The sequence below is a fragment of the Rhineura floridana genome, chromosome 8 (assembly GCF_030035675.1).
Source record: "Rhineura floridana isolate rRhiFlo1 chromosome 8, rRhiFlo1.hap2, whole genome shotgun sequence".
NCBI lineage: Eukaryota > Metazoa > Chordata > Lepidosauria > Squamata > Rhineuridae > Rhineura > Rhineura floridana.
Window position 1 is genome coordinate 114,425,573 of NC_084487.1, and position 16,692 is coordinate 114,442,264.

General features: G+C 42.0%; 1 protein-coding gene across 1 annotated transcript in view; it reads right to left on the minus strand.

Annotated features, from left to right (window-relative positions):
• Positions 1–4,235: 4,235 nt before the first annotated feature.
• The window catches only part of GNAT3 (G protein subunit alpha transducin 3), a 32,462-nt gene continuing 20,005 nt past the window's right edge, over positions 4,236–16,692 (minus strand). The window contains exons 4-8 of the mRNA XM_061637863.1: positions 12,544–12,701; positions 9,169–9,297; positions 6,612–6,741; positions 6,254–6,407; positions 4,236–4,450 (exon numbers count right to left, since the gene is read on the minus strand). Coding sequence (XP_061493847.1) covers positions 4,260–4,450; positions 6,254–6,407; positions 6,612–6,741; positions 9,169–9,297; positions 12,544–12,701 — 762 coding nt within the window. The 3' untranslated portion in view covers positions 4,236–4,259. The remainder of the gene's footprint in view (positions 4,451–6,253; positions 6,408–6,611; positions 6,742–9,168; positions 9,298–12,543; positions 12,702–16,692) is intronic.

Sequence of the window (16,692 nt, forward strand, 5' to 3'; positions counted from 1 at the left end):
CACCCAACTGCGTGGCATCCAGGCAACTCACACTGTATTATCCCAGATGAGTGGGAGAGTTGTCTGTCTAGGCAACTGAATAACTCGCACATCACTGTGCTACAATTTGCAGGACAGCACTGAGAGAGAAGTGTCCCTGCATTGCCTTGACTCTCCCTGCACTGTGCTGTGAGGCTGCAGCACACTGTAGGGAGGGAAGGAAATATCCCCTTGTTGTGAAGACAATGCTCCCTTTCCCTAATACAATGGAGAAGCCACACCCATCTTCAAAGCCACTCCAGCACTAATCAAAGGGGAGCACCGCTTGTAAATGGAATAAATGCTTCCAAGTCAGACTTCTTCATAGTCTGAGTAAAAGGAAATCTCCTTTTGTTGACCACCTTTGCCTTGCCCCAGCCCCAACAGCTCATTGGCTGGATCTGATAGAGCGACTTGTCCAGCTTAAATTCCCATGTAACTCTCATGACCTGGTTGTAATTACAAGCTGCTAGAGTGGGTGAAACCTGTTGGGCAAGTGCAGGATGGATTGCCTTTTGGAGAATTGGGCTTGAACGGCTGATCTTTGTAATGGCTAGAGAGTCTTTCTGGGAAGGGGGCATGTCTTTCCTCCATCTTTCTTCATCCCCTGACTGGAGGTGGTCTCCATGTGTGAAAGACAACCAACTGGGATTTTTGGAATCACGTGGAGTGTGAGGCTGAGTTTTTGACTCTGGGAGCATTTAGAGGGCTGATTCTGTCCCCCTAGCAATCTGACTGGGAGCAGTGAGGCTTGGGACATCTGCTGGAGTTCTCCACCTATGATCACCTGTACACATGTGTAAGAAAACCCCACATATCACCTAAATGCCACACGCCTCCAGTGACTGGCCTCATTCCAAAGGAAACTGAGCCGTGTACATGCTGCACTCTTGGTGGTCTCAACACTCAGAGAATTGGGGTGAGCATAACAATAAACTCATATTTTTAAAGGCAGAACTAGATGTGAGGAAGATGGGCCTGCCGCTTAGGAAAACATCAAATCTGTGTTAAGATGATCCTTTGTTTTCCTCCCATAATGTGTAGAAATGGAAATATGAGACATGACATCGCATCACGCATTTCCGTCTCCCTACCTCCCTTCCACCTGATGCAAATTATATAGCGTGGGGAAGGAAAATGCATGTTTCTATTACTACAAGGAGAAAGAGATGGAAGCCACGTATTGTTAGCTGGTTCTAGTTCTGCTCCATGAATGGCTTTGGCCATATACAATAAACCTGATGAACAGTTCACTCATTCTGCATCTCTTAGTATAACATCCAAAATGGGATCATAAATGTGGCCCACTCTGTGCTGCCAGTAGTGCAGTGAACATCAGTTCCTGTGATTCTGCCCCATTTCATATTGACTTCATACTCAGAAATGACTGGACACATTCTGTTTTCCTAGTGCTATCATCCAGACAAAGGGGCAGGGCTTGTGCTGAAAGCAGATGGAATTTAGCAAGAAGAAATGTGTGCATCTAATATTAGAAATCCTAGGCTGGACAATCTCCTAGTGTCCTGACCACCCTACTGTACAACTTTCTTCCTTGCAATATTGGTGCTAAGATGTGCTGCTCAAGTTTTTGATATGAACACTGGTGGGTGGAATTTCATATTCAAGGTGAAGTATCTTGGCTGTCACAACACCACAGAGCTACACCAGTGCAAGATTACAAATTACTGCTTTTTACCAACCTAGACAACGATATAACATCTGAGCCTCCTCAATGAATCCATAGGCTAAATGACGAGTCACAAAGGTTCACTTTTTAGGGATAGATGGATGAATCTGGCATGATTCTAGAGCACTTCTTGGGGATTTTCCCATTAATGTTGAAGGCTTGTCTGTTGAGACCAGACCATCTAGTCTACTTTTAGAACAAAAGGTTAACCTTAACCTATGCAGTTGCTGTGCAGCATTATTTACCTCATTCTAAGGGTTGCCATCTATCCTCATTGCTGGGTCTATCTATATGAACCTGCTGGGAGTAAGCTGCCATTTGTATGCCGATGATGACCAGTTCTGTTTTTTCAGTCTCAATCAATTCTATGGCAGCAGCTTCAGTCCTAAACCTGTCTATGGCAGCAACAGGGAACCTGTGGCTCTCCTTGATACAGCTGGACTATAACTCTTTTCAGCTCCAGCCAGCATGGCCAGTGGTCAGAGATGATGGGAGTTATATTCCGACCCAATGTGGTTGACAACAGATTTCCCCATCTCTGGTGTTGCTACTGCTAGATTAGATGGGAACAGACAACCTCAAGTTGCATCTAGACAAGAATTATGGTTGTTCTGGGTTCCTTAGACTTGATAAGAGAGAAACTCCTTGATAAAAAATATATCTCCTCTTAATCAGGAGAGTCTGGATTTGGTGTTGTACCAACAGGTGGCAGCTGTAGCTCAGAGTGCCTTTTACCAATTATGCCTCATCTGACATCTTCAGCATTTACTATAGAACTAGCCACTGTTGTCCACGCATCTGTATCCTCAAGGAGAGACAATTGTAATACACTTTATGCTGGGCTGCCCTTGAAGAGTGGTCAGAAACGGCAATAACGGAAGAATGAAACAATTCATCTCTTGATGGGAAATCAACAGTTGTGAATTAAGGAGCCCTATTTTCAGGGCTCTGCGCTGACTTCTTATCAGTTTCTGCACTCAAATCAGGGGGCTAGTTTTAATTTTGAAGCCCTAAACCAGCCTAAGACATGTAGATCTTACTGTTGACCTCTCCTGATATGGGCCTGTGTGCTTGCTTCAAATCCAGCCAATGATCTAATATAAGATCAGCAAAAGTATGAAGCACTTTTCTGTCATGCTCTGTGTTCCGTGATGCCCTCTATCCCTGGGAGGCCTGCCAAAGCCTTACAGAGTTTTTGTAGGCAAATTAAGACCTGTTTATCCAAACAAGCTTTTAGTGCTATAACAATATTTGCATACATTTTATTAATGTAAACTGCTTTGGTTTTCTATTAAGAGAAGCAGGGTATGACATTTAACCCAACAGACAAATAAAGGTAACTGAAGACTTTCTGGGCGGGAAGAGATCAATTAGCCAGAGGATGATATTACAAGCAATAAGAATTTCCTTAATTTATCATTTTTCTATTCATCCCACTGATGTGATATTATAATGTGTATTTTTACCAAAACGTTGTATTGCCATATAGAGTATCTGACAAGAATGATAGCCAGGACATTTTTCTTTCAGCATTTGCAAAAGAGAGAGAGAGAGAGGGCATGATCCAGTCAACATTTCAGGCCAGTGAATTTTGTTGGGAAAGTTAAGCATGTGCTTCATTCTCTTCCACTGAGATCAACTGGACATAAAAGTGCTTAACTTTGGCAAATTGGGCCCTTAAAGATATTTTGCTTCACCACACAACTCATCATGCAGCACCAGCCAATCAATGCCAATGAGTCAATGCCAATCACAATTCTGGGTCAACATTTTAGAAAGAGATTTCTGGCATTGTTGTAAGCACATTTGCGAATGGGAATTTTAGAGTTGGGTATGTTATGCCAGCCATATTATTTCAGATTTTAGGGATGGGCGAGTAAAGATTGCAGTAGTGTACAGGCTAACTAAAATTTTCAACAAGATCAAAAGGATGGATCATGGAAAATTAAATTAGAAGGAGAGAGAGAGAAAGAGAAAGAACCTCATGCATGTGTTAAAATGTGACTTGACTCAAACATATTAGCTAGCCAAAAAGGACTAGTTTTCACACTATCATTTCTACTTCTTTTCCCCCCATTTGTAGCTCAACTGCATTTTTTAAACAAACCAACCTAATCAGAATGTAATTATCCTTTAGATTTCTCACGTTTCTGAATTTTTCTATATCAGCTGAAAACACATAAAAATGCATATTTTAGGACAGCATATGATTAGAAAGGTGTACATTGATATAAAATGTGTATGTAAATATTATTTTGTGATATGTATTAAAATATGTATTTAAATATTAATTTTCATTTTTTTTAAATCACAGATTATTTCAGAAATGGGATGGAGCAGTTTTATGAATGTACACATGTGAAACTGCCACAAATCAGAAACAGACTGATCTGTCCATCCTCCATTCAGAAGTATGTCCTACTGGTTGCAATGAAAGCTTGCTCTCAAGAAAGTGTGCATAGGATTGCATCCTTAACCAGAAACATCCTACAAATGAAAGTGAGTCCAAAGAAGAGAGAAACAATGGGATGAGAAGGTGGCACAGGTTGAAGAGCTAAAACAGCCCACAGTCCTTTAGGTTCTCTTTGATGATTATGTCTGTCACAGCATCAAACACAAACTTCACATTCTGGGTATCGGTGGCACAGGTCATGTGGGAGTAGATCTCTTTATCCTCTTTTCTTAGATTCAGATCTAAGAATTGGTTCTTGATGTAATTTCCTGCATCTTCAAATGTGTTTGGTCCTGGTTGGAAGAAGGCAAAAGGGATTGTCAAAAGTCACACTTTTTAAAACTTTTTCCTTCCTTTGGCACACAGTCTGTCTAGTGCAGCATCCACCAAAAAAAATATTCATACACAAAAGTCTTCAGTGCACATGCACATGCCACTGTAATTCTCGTTTACTGCATGCAAAGAATCTCTCTTTCATTGACATAGAAAAGTAATGGATAATGAGTAAGATTAAATATTTATTACACTTTCCAGAAACTACCCCTTTGCAATCTGTCATATTACTGGAGCCATGACTGTATCTAGAGCTGGCCTACACAGCTTGTGACTCACCAGGTTTGACCCGGCCTGCTAGTAATATATGGATGTCTACCAAAGGCCTCATAAATCTATTTCTGCTGTTTGTTTCCAGTCAGGAAAAAAGTAAGAAAATGGATCCCTGCTGGCACCAAGTAATGTTGCACTAACTCAGGAATGGGGAGACCTTTTTCAGCCTAAGGGCTGCATTCCCTCATGCCCAATCTTCTGGGGGAGGCATGCCAGAGGTAGGTGGGGGTAAAAGTGGGTAGAATGATGGAATGCAACTTTTACCCTGGTACAGTAGGCTACGTTCAAGCCATGCAAAAGTCGGAGGTTTGTATACACAATGACACACCTCTGTCCTCTCTCCGGCCAAGGAAGAGACATTATCACAGTTCAAGGAAACATTCCAGTCAGGTGAAAACATTTGTGCAGGGCGTGGAGCAAGGCCAGTGAGGAGAGGTAGGGCTTGGGGGTAGGGGTGGGGCCTGGGGAGAGTCCTGGAAGCCAGAAAGAGAGACCTGGGCCAGTGGCAGCTGGTGACCATTGGGACAGAAGACAAGAAGACAATGGAGCCACAACCAATAACAGGTGGAGCCAGAGCCACTGGCAGAGCCAATGAGTTGACTCATTCTAATTTTGTCCCCCTCCTCCCCCCTGTTGAGTTCTACAATGGCAATGCTCAGACTAAGGAGGAGGCAGATGACAGGCAGCTGCCACCCCCTGAACCAGTTGGAAGTAAGAAGGAAGGCAGGTGGCTGAGAGCAAAGTGCAGTTGGTGGATCAGCCTCCACTGGACCTGGAGTTCTCAACCTCTGTTCTAAGTGGACAAATGGGCCATATCACTTTTTCGCTCCCTCCATCTCTCACATATCACAGGTTATCACATAACTTTACCCCTCCTTCCCACTCCCCTTCATGCATGCCGTACTTTATGAATGATGCCATTCACCTTCCTTCTTCCCTGTCACATGCTTATATATAATAACATATAATAATATTTTTTATTATTTATTATTATATATGACACGGCCTCTCAGGCCTCCAGATGTCCTTCTCTGGTGCTGTTGTTGCTATAGCAGCCATCCACTGCTAGGCTTGGGCAGATAATTGAGAAGAAGGCAGGATTATGATAGGACCCAGAAAAGAACTTGGGGGAGCAGAACTCAGTTTGGGGGCTTTTCAAGGTGGGCAAATGTGTATCCCCGAATTCAGCAGGCTAGCAAGCAAAAAAGCTAATACATGAGTATTACAAACATGAGTTTACATTTATCATAGTGGCATGCTCAGTGACAGCCAAGATTGGTTGGCTCAGGGGCAGACTCAAATTTGTCGCAAGTAATTAGTGAAACAGTCCACAGAAACAACAGAAGTGAAATGTCCAAACCTGTGGTGACTACACTGTGGCTCTCCAGATGTTGCTGGACTACAATTCCCATCATCTCTCACTATTGGCCATGCTGGGAGTCCAGCACCATCTGGAGGGCCACAGGTTCCCCACCCCAATCTAAACTTACCATTATATTCTGGAAAGCAGACTCTGAGATGAACTTTCGTTATTTTTTCCCGGAATAGATCTTTCTTGTTTAGAAACAGTACAATAGAAGTAGTATTGAAGTACTTGTGGTTACAAATGCTGTTGAACAGGTGAAGGCTCTCGTGCATTCTGTTCTGTTACAGTGGGGGAAAAGGTGGCTGTTAGTTCCCATTAACCTCTATAACTCTGATTCACTTTTCTTATCAAAGCAGTAGGAATTCACTGGGTTAAGATTATCAGAGCAGAACAATGTTCTTAATGAACCATCCAAGGCTCATTGAATCCTCTTCACAAAATAGCAACTTTCTTCCCCTCTCTTGTTTGCTGTTCTGACTCACCACTTCTTCATCTTCCACCAGGACCATGTCGTAAGCACTTAGGGCTGCGCAGAATATTATGCAAGTAACTCCTTCAAAGCAATGAATCCATTTTTTCCTCTCGGATCTTTGACCTCCCACATCAAACATCCTAGGAAATGAAACAAATTATTAATATGCACATCCACTCACTGCATCCCTGCCACTGGTTATGGAAGGCACATGGGGTTGATTAACACATTGCATGGGGGTAAAAATTGCCATGATGATTTTATCTTCACAAATCTCAGAGATTTGGTGGACGGTGTCTGCATCAGAAGTATACCAGCCAAGAGGATACACTGTGAACCAGGACGTCAAATATTACTTCAATCACTAATCTCGTATAAGAAGCCTTAGATAGTTGTCATCTCTCAGTCTTAGCCCCCTATCTCCGATATGGGGATACTGGCCCAAGCTCATGCTGCCCTAGACTCCTTCTGGGAGGAAGGGCAGGATATAAATTTAATAAATAAACAAATAAAACAAGGTGAACTTCTGTGAGAACTCAAAAAATGGGTTTAAGTGTCCTGACATTTTCTGGCATTTATATGGAAATAAATGCTATTATCACGCATAGAGACTCACAAACCTGACTGCAAGGCTACACGGTTTAAGGGTCTGTCCAAACGGAAAGAAAGAGGTGGAAATATGTTGATGAAAATAGCAAGAACATTTTGCTAAAAATGAACCCCTGAAATGTATGAGTAATTTCAGAGCACTCTAACCCTTACATTTAGGGGCTTAGGTATGCCAGCTAATAAATCTGCATTCTCCAGCAGTCCACTGGCACTTTACTCATACAACCAAGAAACTTACAGTTAGTCACCATCTAATTATAAAATATATAAATTAAAATTGATATGAAATAATTTATGTATATGGGGAAAATATACATATTAATTTTGATTAGTAAGGTGGAAGTTTAAATATGTGATAAGGAGGATCCTGAAATGTGCTGGTAGATCTGAAATAATGTTTGTATTGCTCTGTTCTTTTCATACTATATGAAATAATTAATTATTGCATAGGACTAGTCACATAGTTGAATATCAAAAATATTTGCCCCTCCTGCAAGAGCCTAAGGCTGCAATTGTATACCCACTTATTTGTGGATAAATTTCTCCACCCCTACCCCCGAACGTGGCAGAAAAACTGTCCCTATTTTCACAGGGTGAGAATATTTTTAGGAAATTCTTGGGGGTGGGGATTTCAACCCAGCCTCAGCTAAAACCTTAAAAACAGTGACTCAACATGTAATCACACACACTAACAGCATAATCCTAATCACATCTACTCAAAAGTGAATCATATTGAATTCAATGGGGCTTACTCTCAGATAAATAGGGTTAGGATTACTGCCTTAAACTGTTTTAAGACAGACAGAGAGAGGGGGGGGGGACAAAATGTGGATAGTAGTTTACTAAGGACAAATACCAGAAAATCAGAATTGCCGCTGGAAACTAGGCACATTTGGAGTGTTTGTTAAACCAATCCATGCCTCTTGCATGAGAGTTTGTTATTTCTTTGCTATTTGCATACCTAATGTTGTAAATAGTATGCAAAGTATGTTACAAATATTGATTTACCTCCAACCCCCCAACAACAAGAACCACTTTTTAAATAATAGAATTGGAAATGATATGTTACGCCCCAAAGCCAACAGACATCTCAAAGCATGATGGATCCAGCAGGCAAAACAATTTGGTCCAAAGGGCTTTCCTGGCAAAAACCGGAGTGGAAGGAGTTTGGAGTACTTGTGTAAGTTGGATTGCACCTAAGTACCCTTGCAGTTGCCAAAGTACAGAGACAAGCCAGGTCCCAGGGCAAACTGGGAATAAGCAAGCTAGACACAAAAGCAGGACAGGCAGAGATAATCCTGCAGTTCCAATAATAGTTTGTTCTCTGTCTATAAAGATCTTTTAAAGTGTATCTTACCAGAAAGAAGCTAATTTAGATTGCTCAGCAATCTGGTTGGTGGTGTGCAGCATCTTATTGCATGGATTGGGCCTATTCCTCCATGCTATGCCAAATCCTACCAACTAAGTCCTCCAGCAATTTGGAGAAAATCATCTATCTGCATGTTGAACTGATGCACATGACTGGAGGATTGGAAGCACCTACACGGCTTAACCATAATATATAAAACGTATGAGAAGAGAACTGCTAGAGATTCAGAGACAGCTTAAATTCAGTAGGGCTATGTATAGCAACTCATAATTTTAATTCTATTTCATTTTTCCTGCCAATGTCTTGGAAACTGATTGTATACAGCTGGAATGTTTGCATAGCTAACAACCAGAGAGCCTTTCCAAAGCCAACGCTGCTGGGAGAACTGTATTGTTTCAGGCAGAACATTGGATTTGGGGAGGCTCAGGTTGCTGGTCATGGCCATGGTCACACTAAAGCTTTCTACAGCCCTTTAAGTCGTTCGAGGTTGCAGAACCAGCAGTCTGAATTGGACAGGCTGATTTGGCTCTTATCTAAAACCATATGCATATTAATCACAGGAAGAAACATTAAACAATGGCTTTCATACCTAAAGTGCAAGTCCTTGAATGAAAATTGAGTCTCAATAATTCCTGTTGTCTTTACTCGTGAGCGAAGGACATCTTGCTCATTTGGGACATAGCTAGGAGCTGTTAGCCTGTCCAAATTGCTGAGATAGCTACAGAATTAGAAAAAAGAGAGTGAGACAGTGACATTGAGAAATGCATGCCCTCCAACATCTTGCAATATGAAAACAGGGACACTCTTGTGGATGAGTCTGGGGCAGAGTCTGGCGATCCAATCGTGCAGCCTGGTGGACAAGGGTAGTCCAGCACAATCCATGACAAACACAAAGCAAGAACTAAAATGGCATGGAAATGGACAGTTCCAGCTGACAAAAGAATTGAGGAAAACTACCTTCTACATGGAAAGTCAAATATATTAAGTACACATATATGCCAAGGGTGTGCGTTAATTCCAAGATTTACCTCGTACTGTATCTGTGCATTAAAAAAAAAATTCTGATCTGTTTCTGAGTTGCTCTGCACTCTCTCCACTTCAGTTTGCATTTCAGGTAGGGATGCTGATGAAGTAGAACTTTTGTACTTGGAAGCAAAATGATCTGGCAGCTCTCCTGTGGGTGCTCATAATCAGGCCGCAGTACCAATTTTCAAACAACCTTTTTCACGCCAAAATCCCTGTTACTGTTCTCAACCTTAGACTCACAACTTTGCTTGTCTCCCTGTCATTAAATGTGAATTTGAACCGTCTGTGCTCCCTTCTCCCCATTGTTATCTGGCTGCATCCTAAAGCCTTTGAGTAGTTCTGTTGTTAGACCTATAGGTCTATTTTTTTTAACAAAAAAGGCATAAACTGCATTGAATTCAGTGGAACTTACATCTGAGTAGAGGCACTTGGAATAGGAGAATACAGATCAATGACAACGTTTGCAAGTTCAGCAGGTCGAAGCTCAACAACAGAGCAGAGAACTACCGGTAGTTTTGTGATAGGCCAAGCCATACCTCTAACATGAACTGTGTTTCAGAGCAATGAGTGCTGTTGTTTCAGAGTGTGACAAAAAAATGGGAGCGATAAATCAGCAGAAACAACCAATGAGACCCATCCCTAGTTTCAGGTTGCAGGCAGCTCTGTACAAAAAGAAGTGATTGTGTCCTCCATTCACTGTAACAGGGAATTTAAAAACGGCTTTAACTTTTTCCCCTTCTGGCTAGGGATGTGCTAGAATTCTGCGCAATTTGGATTTGGTACCAAATTTTCCATTAAATTGCTTATTCTCAATTGCTGAGGATCAGATTTTAATATAGAAAATTTCCGTGGCTATTTTTGAAAATGGACTTTAAAAAAATCTGCCTCTAAAACATTGATTGTAAGAATTATAATTTATTGATCTTTCCTTTTAAAATATGGACATTTCCTTCAAAATATTGATATTTTAAAGGAAATATAGATAGTTCCTTCAAAATATTGATATTTCCTTTAAAAATATCGATATTAATATTTTCCTTTAAAATATTGATATTAATCAATATAAATTAATATTAATATTGATATTTTTCTGAGTAAAAAAACCCAGATCAGTAAAAGCAGCAGTTAGCAGGATACAGAATGAACTCAAATCGATGCAGCCTGTACGGATGATGGAATGCTTTCAAACTAGCACCAGCCAACAGATCCCATCCCTACTTCTGGCCAAAGTGAATGGAATTTACAGGCCCCTCCAAAGTGGACCAAGCCTGCCAAATTGTAGACAAATAGGTCCAGGAGCTTATGCCTGGGAATTTTCCTCCAAAATGTATATTAGGACAATATATTTATTAGGCCAATTAAAATTCAAAAGTCTGTATTAGTTTCATATTTTTGAGGGGGAAAGTGGGGGTTTATCTCTTTCTCTTCCTTAAAAGGAAATGGACCGCCTTCAAGTCGATTCCGACTTATGGTGACCCTATGAATAGGGTTTTCATGGTAAGCGGTATTCAGAGGTGGTTTACCATTGCCTTCCTCTGAGGCTGAGAGGCAGTGACTGTCCCAAGGTCACCCAGTGAGCTTCATGGCTGTGTGGGGACTCGAATCTTGGTCTCCCAGGTTGTTGTCCAACACTCCAACCACTACACCACACTGGCTGTCTACACCACTCTAAAATAAATAAAACCTTCCAGGTGGTTGTTTATGTCCTCTGAGATAGGCCTTTGGGCCTCCAATATAGGCCTTGCATGCCTCCAATAGGCTTTGCATCATAAGGCTGTCTAGAATGTCACCTCTGGAGTTCTGAAGAACTCTGTCTTGTTGTTAAAACAGAGCAATGTAGGATTTTTTTAAAAAACTTAAATAAAGCTTCTTTTTTTAATTCTCCATTACTATGTTTTACCAAAAAGCTGTCCAGAGCTTTTCAGTGCTACACAGGCAGTATTGAGAAGGGCCATAGCCCAGTGGTAGACCATTTGTGTCAACTGCACTAGGCTCCTTCAGGATAATAAATAACAACATGTAATCAGAGTTGAGCCTAGGTATCTGTTTTCAATACCAGGGTAGAGCCCTGGAATATGGAATAACAAGTACTATTGAGCATGTGCAGAATGCCTTTTCCTTATAATTAAACAACTGCAAACCCCTGCCCATGTGCACTTAGAATTCAGGAGCAGCTTGTCTCCATGCAGTTGCTTGGCCTTGGAGTTTCAGTAGACATGAGACCCAAATTGGTTTCCTACACAAAAAAATCCACCTCTTCTCCCTTCTCCACTTCCCTCATTTTGGTAGTTTAAAAAGACATCTTTTTAAAAACAAAGTGGAAGAAGCCTTTGAAGACCCACTTATTGTTGGTGGCTTATTCATGAGTGCTATTCTGTTCTGGGACAGCAGGTGTGGTCTTCTCCAGATGTCGTTGAACTACAACTCCCATCATCCTGACTATTGGCCCCATGTTGGCTGGAGCTGATGGGACATGGTGTTCAACAACATCTGGAGGACACCATATTGGCTACCCCTGTTCTATTCTGTTATTATGCTCTTTCAGTCTGATGGATTTGGGCTCCTGCTGGGAGGAAGGGCAGGATATAAATCAAATAATAAATGCATACATACATAAATAAACGGATTTGGCAGATTCTGTTGTATCTCTGGACTAGATGTGATTTTTATTGTTACTGGTTTTAATGATCTAGATAATATACTGTAGTATATTACTAGTGTAATTCTGTTGTTCTTCTGCTGGCTTAATAGTATTGTGACAATAGGATTATGACAATAGCTCAATAGCATAGGAATAGTGCCAGCATGCTGAAGGCAGAATCAGTTTTGTAAGATGTAAGTGTATCATTGTGAAAAGTGACAGGCATTTAAGATGCAGACATATACACACAGACCAAGAATTTAGGATTCCAGAATTAGTTGTAAGGTTGTCCCTTACTAGGCAGCTGAATCATTGAGTTGGTACTCAGATGCTCTTTCAAAACAGGCTTGGATCCCTGGGTCCTTCCACAATCGTTTGATTATTCCAGCCAGTTCAGGAGACATGGTCCCATCTTCCATGGAATCTGCTATTGCAAAAAGCTGCCTTTCATCTTCCTGAAATGAGATTTCTGTAAATGAATCTTGACCTTTGTTTTCTTCTAAAATGCTATGAAAATGCCATAGATGATTCACCTTGGATTGATTCTTGCTTTTTTAAACAGCAAAAAATAATCTACAATATTATGAATATGGCGAATTAGAACAGCATGGTGTTTTTTGGTGTTTGTGTGTGATGATTTGACCTGCAAACTGTTTTCCAGGGAAAAGGGAAAAAAACTTATCATTGTAGCAGAGGTGGGGCTTCTTACTTCCCCTCCCCATTTAAAAAAAGTTTTTTAAGCCTCTGGGGCAATTAGGTACCTTTAGCCTCTGGACTTACAGGCAGGGTTGCCAGGTTCAGGGCCTGAGACTGATCCTGTATCTTTAGGAAAAGAGAAAGTGAGCCAAGTGCAGGTGTTCTTGCAACATTGTAATGGGAAAAACCACAAGGTGGAATTCTCCCTTCCCCCTGCACAACTTTAAAGATACAAAACACCTCTTGGTTGCCAGGCCTGGCCTCCAAGAGGTCTTCTGTATCTTTAAAAGTCAGGCAGGGGGAAGTGAGAATTCCATCTTGTGGTTTTTCCCATTACAGTGTTGCAAGAACACCTGCACTTTGCTAACATTCTCTTCTCCTAAAGATACAGGATCAATCTCAGGCCCTGAGCCTGGCAACCCTACTTACAGGTCTTTAGCTGGTTCATGATGCTATAAACCAGCCCTGCTGCATTCTGCTGAAATGGGCCCTGGATGTCTGCCCCAAAGTCCTATCTTGACATCACCACTGGCTGCCCTTTTTCTGCCCCAGAGTGATAAGGGCACTGGTGTGAAAGAGATACCACTCTGGGAAAGAAGAACACTGATGGTAGCACCACCAAAGCCAGTGGCATTAAAAACTTTAAAGCATACAAAAATAAACTACTGCTGCAATTGTCAGCCCCCTCCTTCTCTCCCCTACCCAATGGTATGACCCCTCCCCCAAAAGACCAATCCTAGTTGATACTACTGTTCATGCCCATATATTTATTTTATTTATTATTTGATTTATATTTTGTCCTTCCTCCCAGCAGGAGCCCAGGGCGGCAAATAAAAGTACTAAAAACATATCGAAACATCATAAAAACAGACCTTAAAATACACCAAAACAAAACTTTAAAAACATTTTTTTTAAGCTGTAAAAAGCATCTTTTAAAAAGGGTTTAAAAACATATAGGAATTAACTGAGGTGGGAAGTGAGGGTTTGTCTCTTTCTCTTCCTTAAAAGCAAATGGACTGCCTTCAAGTCGATCCCAACTTATGGTGGCCCTATGAATAGGGTTTTCATGGTAAGCCGTATTCAGAGGGGGTTTACCATTGCCTTCCTCTGAGGCTGAGAGGCAGTGACCGGCCCAAGGTCACCCAGTGAGCTTCATGGCTGTGTGGGGATTTGAACCCAGGTCTCCTAGGTTGTAGTTCAACACTCTAACCACTACACCACACTGGCTCTCTAGGAATTAACTAGTTGACTCAAAAGGAAAGACAAATCAGAACAAAATGATAGGTATGTGTATGGAAAGAAAGAGGCCAAACATCTTGAAACCCATCTGAAGAATGCAGAAATACTTTGGGCATTTTTGTTGTTGTTGAGGGATGCAGATTCTGCTGGTCTTCCAAGGCTCAGAAGAGTAGCAGAGAAGAAAAGTGTGGGCCACAGAAAACCAGTGGCCTATAAATGGCCTTGGGTGACAGCCAATCCTGATCAGATGCTGGTGTCGGTGTACTTACAAGAATGTAACAGCCCTGCCAGATTAGGCCAGAGGCCCATCTAGTCCAGCATCCTGTCCTCACAGTGACCAGTCAGATGCCTATGGGAAGCCCACCTGAGCACAACAGCACTTTCCTCACCTGAGATTCCCAGCAACTGGTATTCAGAAGCATACTTCCTGGAGATGTGGCAGTTTGGGGGTGGTGGATTTTTTTGAGGGGGCACCTTTTTACCCTGCTTTTTTTCCTGAAACCAATTTTGTTTTTTTCTGGGGGAAAAAAAAACTAAGGAAAAAACTGTGCTTCCCCCACTTTTCCAGTTTTTTTCTGGGACTTCACATCTCTAATACTGTCTCCACAGCACAGCCATCATGGCTGGTAGCCACTGATACCCCTATTCACCATGAATGGGTCTAATACTCTTTTAAAACTATCCAAGTTCATGTCCAGCATCTTGTCAGCTTCATTCATGACTGCTGTGAATCTCCCTACCTCAAGTCACTTGAAAGGAAGTAGTCGGGTTGTGACAAGTGTCATGAACCTGTAATGGTCATGAGTTATTAAAGATCTGATAACAATACTTTGGCTCCAGTAAGGGACTCTGGGAGATGGTTCCAGTTAGAAAAGACAAGCCTTTGCTAATTTGTAAAGTTGAGTTTCATTTTCCAGCTGAAGACGGTTAGAAGAAGCCTTAACAAGCTGCACCTGGTTATCTTTGCTGATTAGCAAGTGCCTGGCACCCAAGGTCATCCTTGGCCTATGCAGTTGGAAAACACCGTTGGGAGGGGGGCCTGAAGGCGCGAAAATGTGAGAAACATCGAGAAGAAAGTTACATCAGTCAATTCCTGATTGGTCAATTAATCTTGGACCGTTAGGATCCTTTTCCCTTAAGTATAGGGCTAGGGACCTATAGCCTTTGTTCTCTGTTCTCTGCCTATGCTGACTGGCACCAGAGTTCCAAACCTTTTCTGCCTTATGGTTCCTGGGGTTGCTTATGGGAAGGCAACCTATGTCTGGTTCCATTGCTTTATGTTGAACATCCATCTCTCTTAGGAGAGGTGCCACGCAACCAACTACCTCGTATGTAAGTAGTTAGGTGAGATAGTTCGTTATTTTCTTGTTGTGTGTATGAATTCTCTTGTAAGAACCTAAACCCCTGTTGGGTGAATGGTTTTAAAGGATTACTTGCTGCTATATGATATGTGCACTTATATATTTTAATAAAGCTACTTCTATTTAACCTGGTGTGTTCATTTGAGAGAAGGGGTGGTTCTGAATTCAGTGTTTTGACCCAATCTCAGTCACTCACTACCAAAGAGGGTTAAGAAGTTAAAAGCTTGGATTTTAAGTGTTAAACCAGAGGTGCCTGGCAAGGAGTGTAACTGTGACTCTTGCCTTTTAGGACCTTGGTTTTATATACCTTCTGGGCTCAGAGATCCCCTGGCTCTGAGTGGACCAGTATACAGGGGTGGTGGCAGCCTACCTTCTGCCTTGCAGGGTTGTTGTGAGCGTACACAGCCTTGGCAAGGGTGAAGTAATAGCTTTTTGGTTCCAGTCTCATTTCCCTAAGGGTGGGGGTCTGAGCCTGATGCATGATCCCGGGACCCTGAGGGTCGGGCGGGCATGACATGGCTGGCAGTGGTGAGGATCGAAGCCATTCCTGCTCTTAAGTGAACACGCTGTGTGAGATAAGTGCATTGCAGCAAGTTGTAAATTTTAAAGAGACTTCTGACACAATTGTTTGTTACTTTGGGTAGTAAGGTTAGTGCAGAATGTCGCAAAAGATAAAAACTAGATCTCAAAAGAATGGAGCCGAGGATGTGCTCCTGGCAGACACTGCGTTGCCTAGTCAGCTTGCTCAGCTGGAAGAAGGCGCTGCTGCTCTGTCGTTTATACCTCAGCCTTCTGTGGATGACAAGGAGTTCGTGTCTAAGCAAACTGAGGATAGCGAAGATGAGGAGGAATCAGATTTGGATGAGGAAGAGCTGCCTAGGAGCATGCAGCGCTACCTGGCTAAGCAAATGAAGCTGTTGTCCCTGCAGTTCAAGGCTATGGAGGAAGATCGCCGGAGTAGGGAAAGCTTTGCTCGTGAGATGCAACAACCGCGAGGAGGAAGACCAGACCTCCATAAAAAATCCTTTCCGACCTTTCGTGAGACAGATGACATCTTTACCTTCTTCCAAGTTTTTGCTCACTCTTGTAGAGATCAAGGTGTGCCTAAAAAGTACTGGATGAGTGCTTTACGCATTAATGCTGAAGGCGA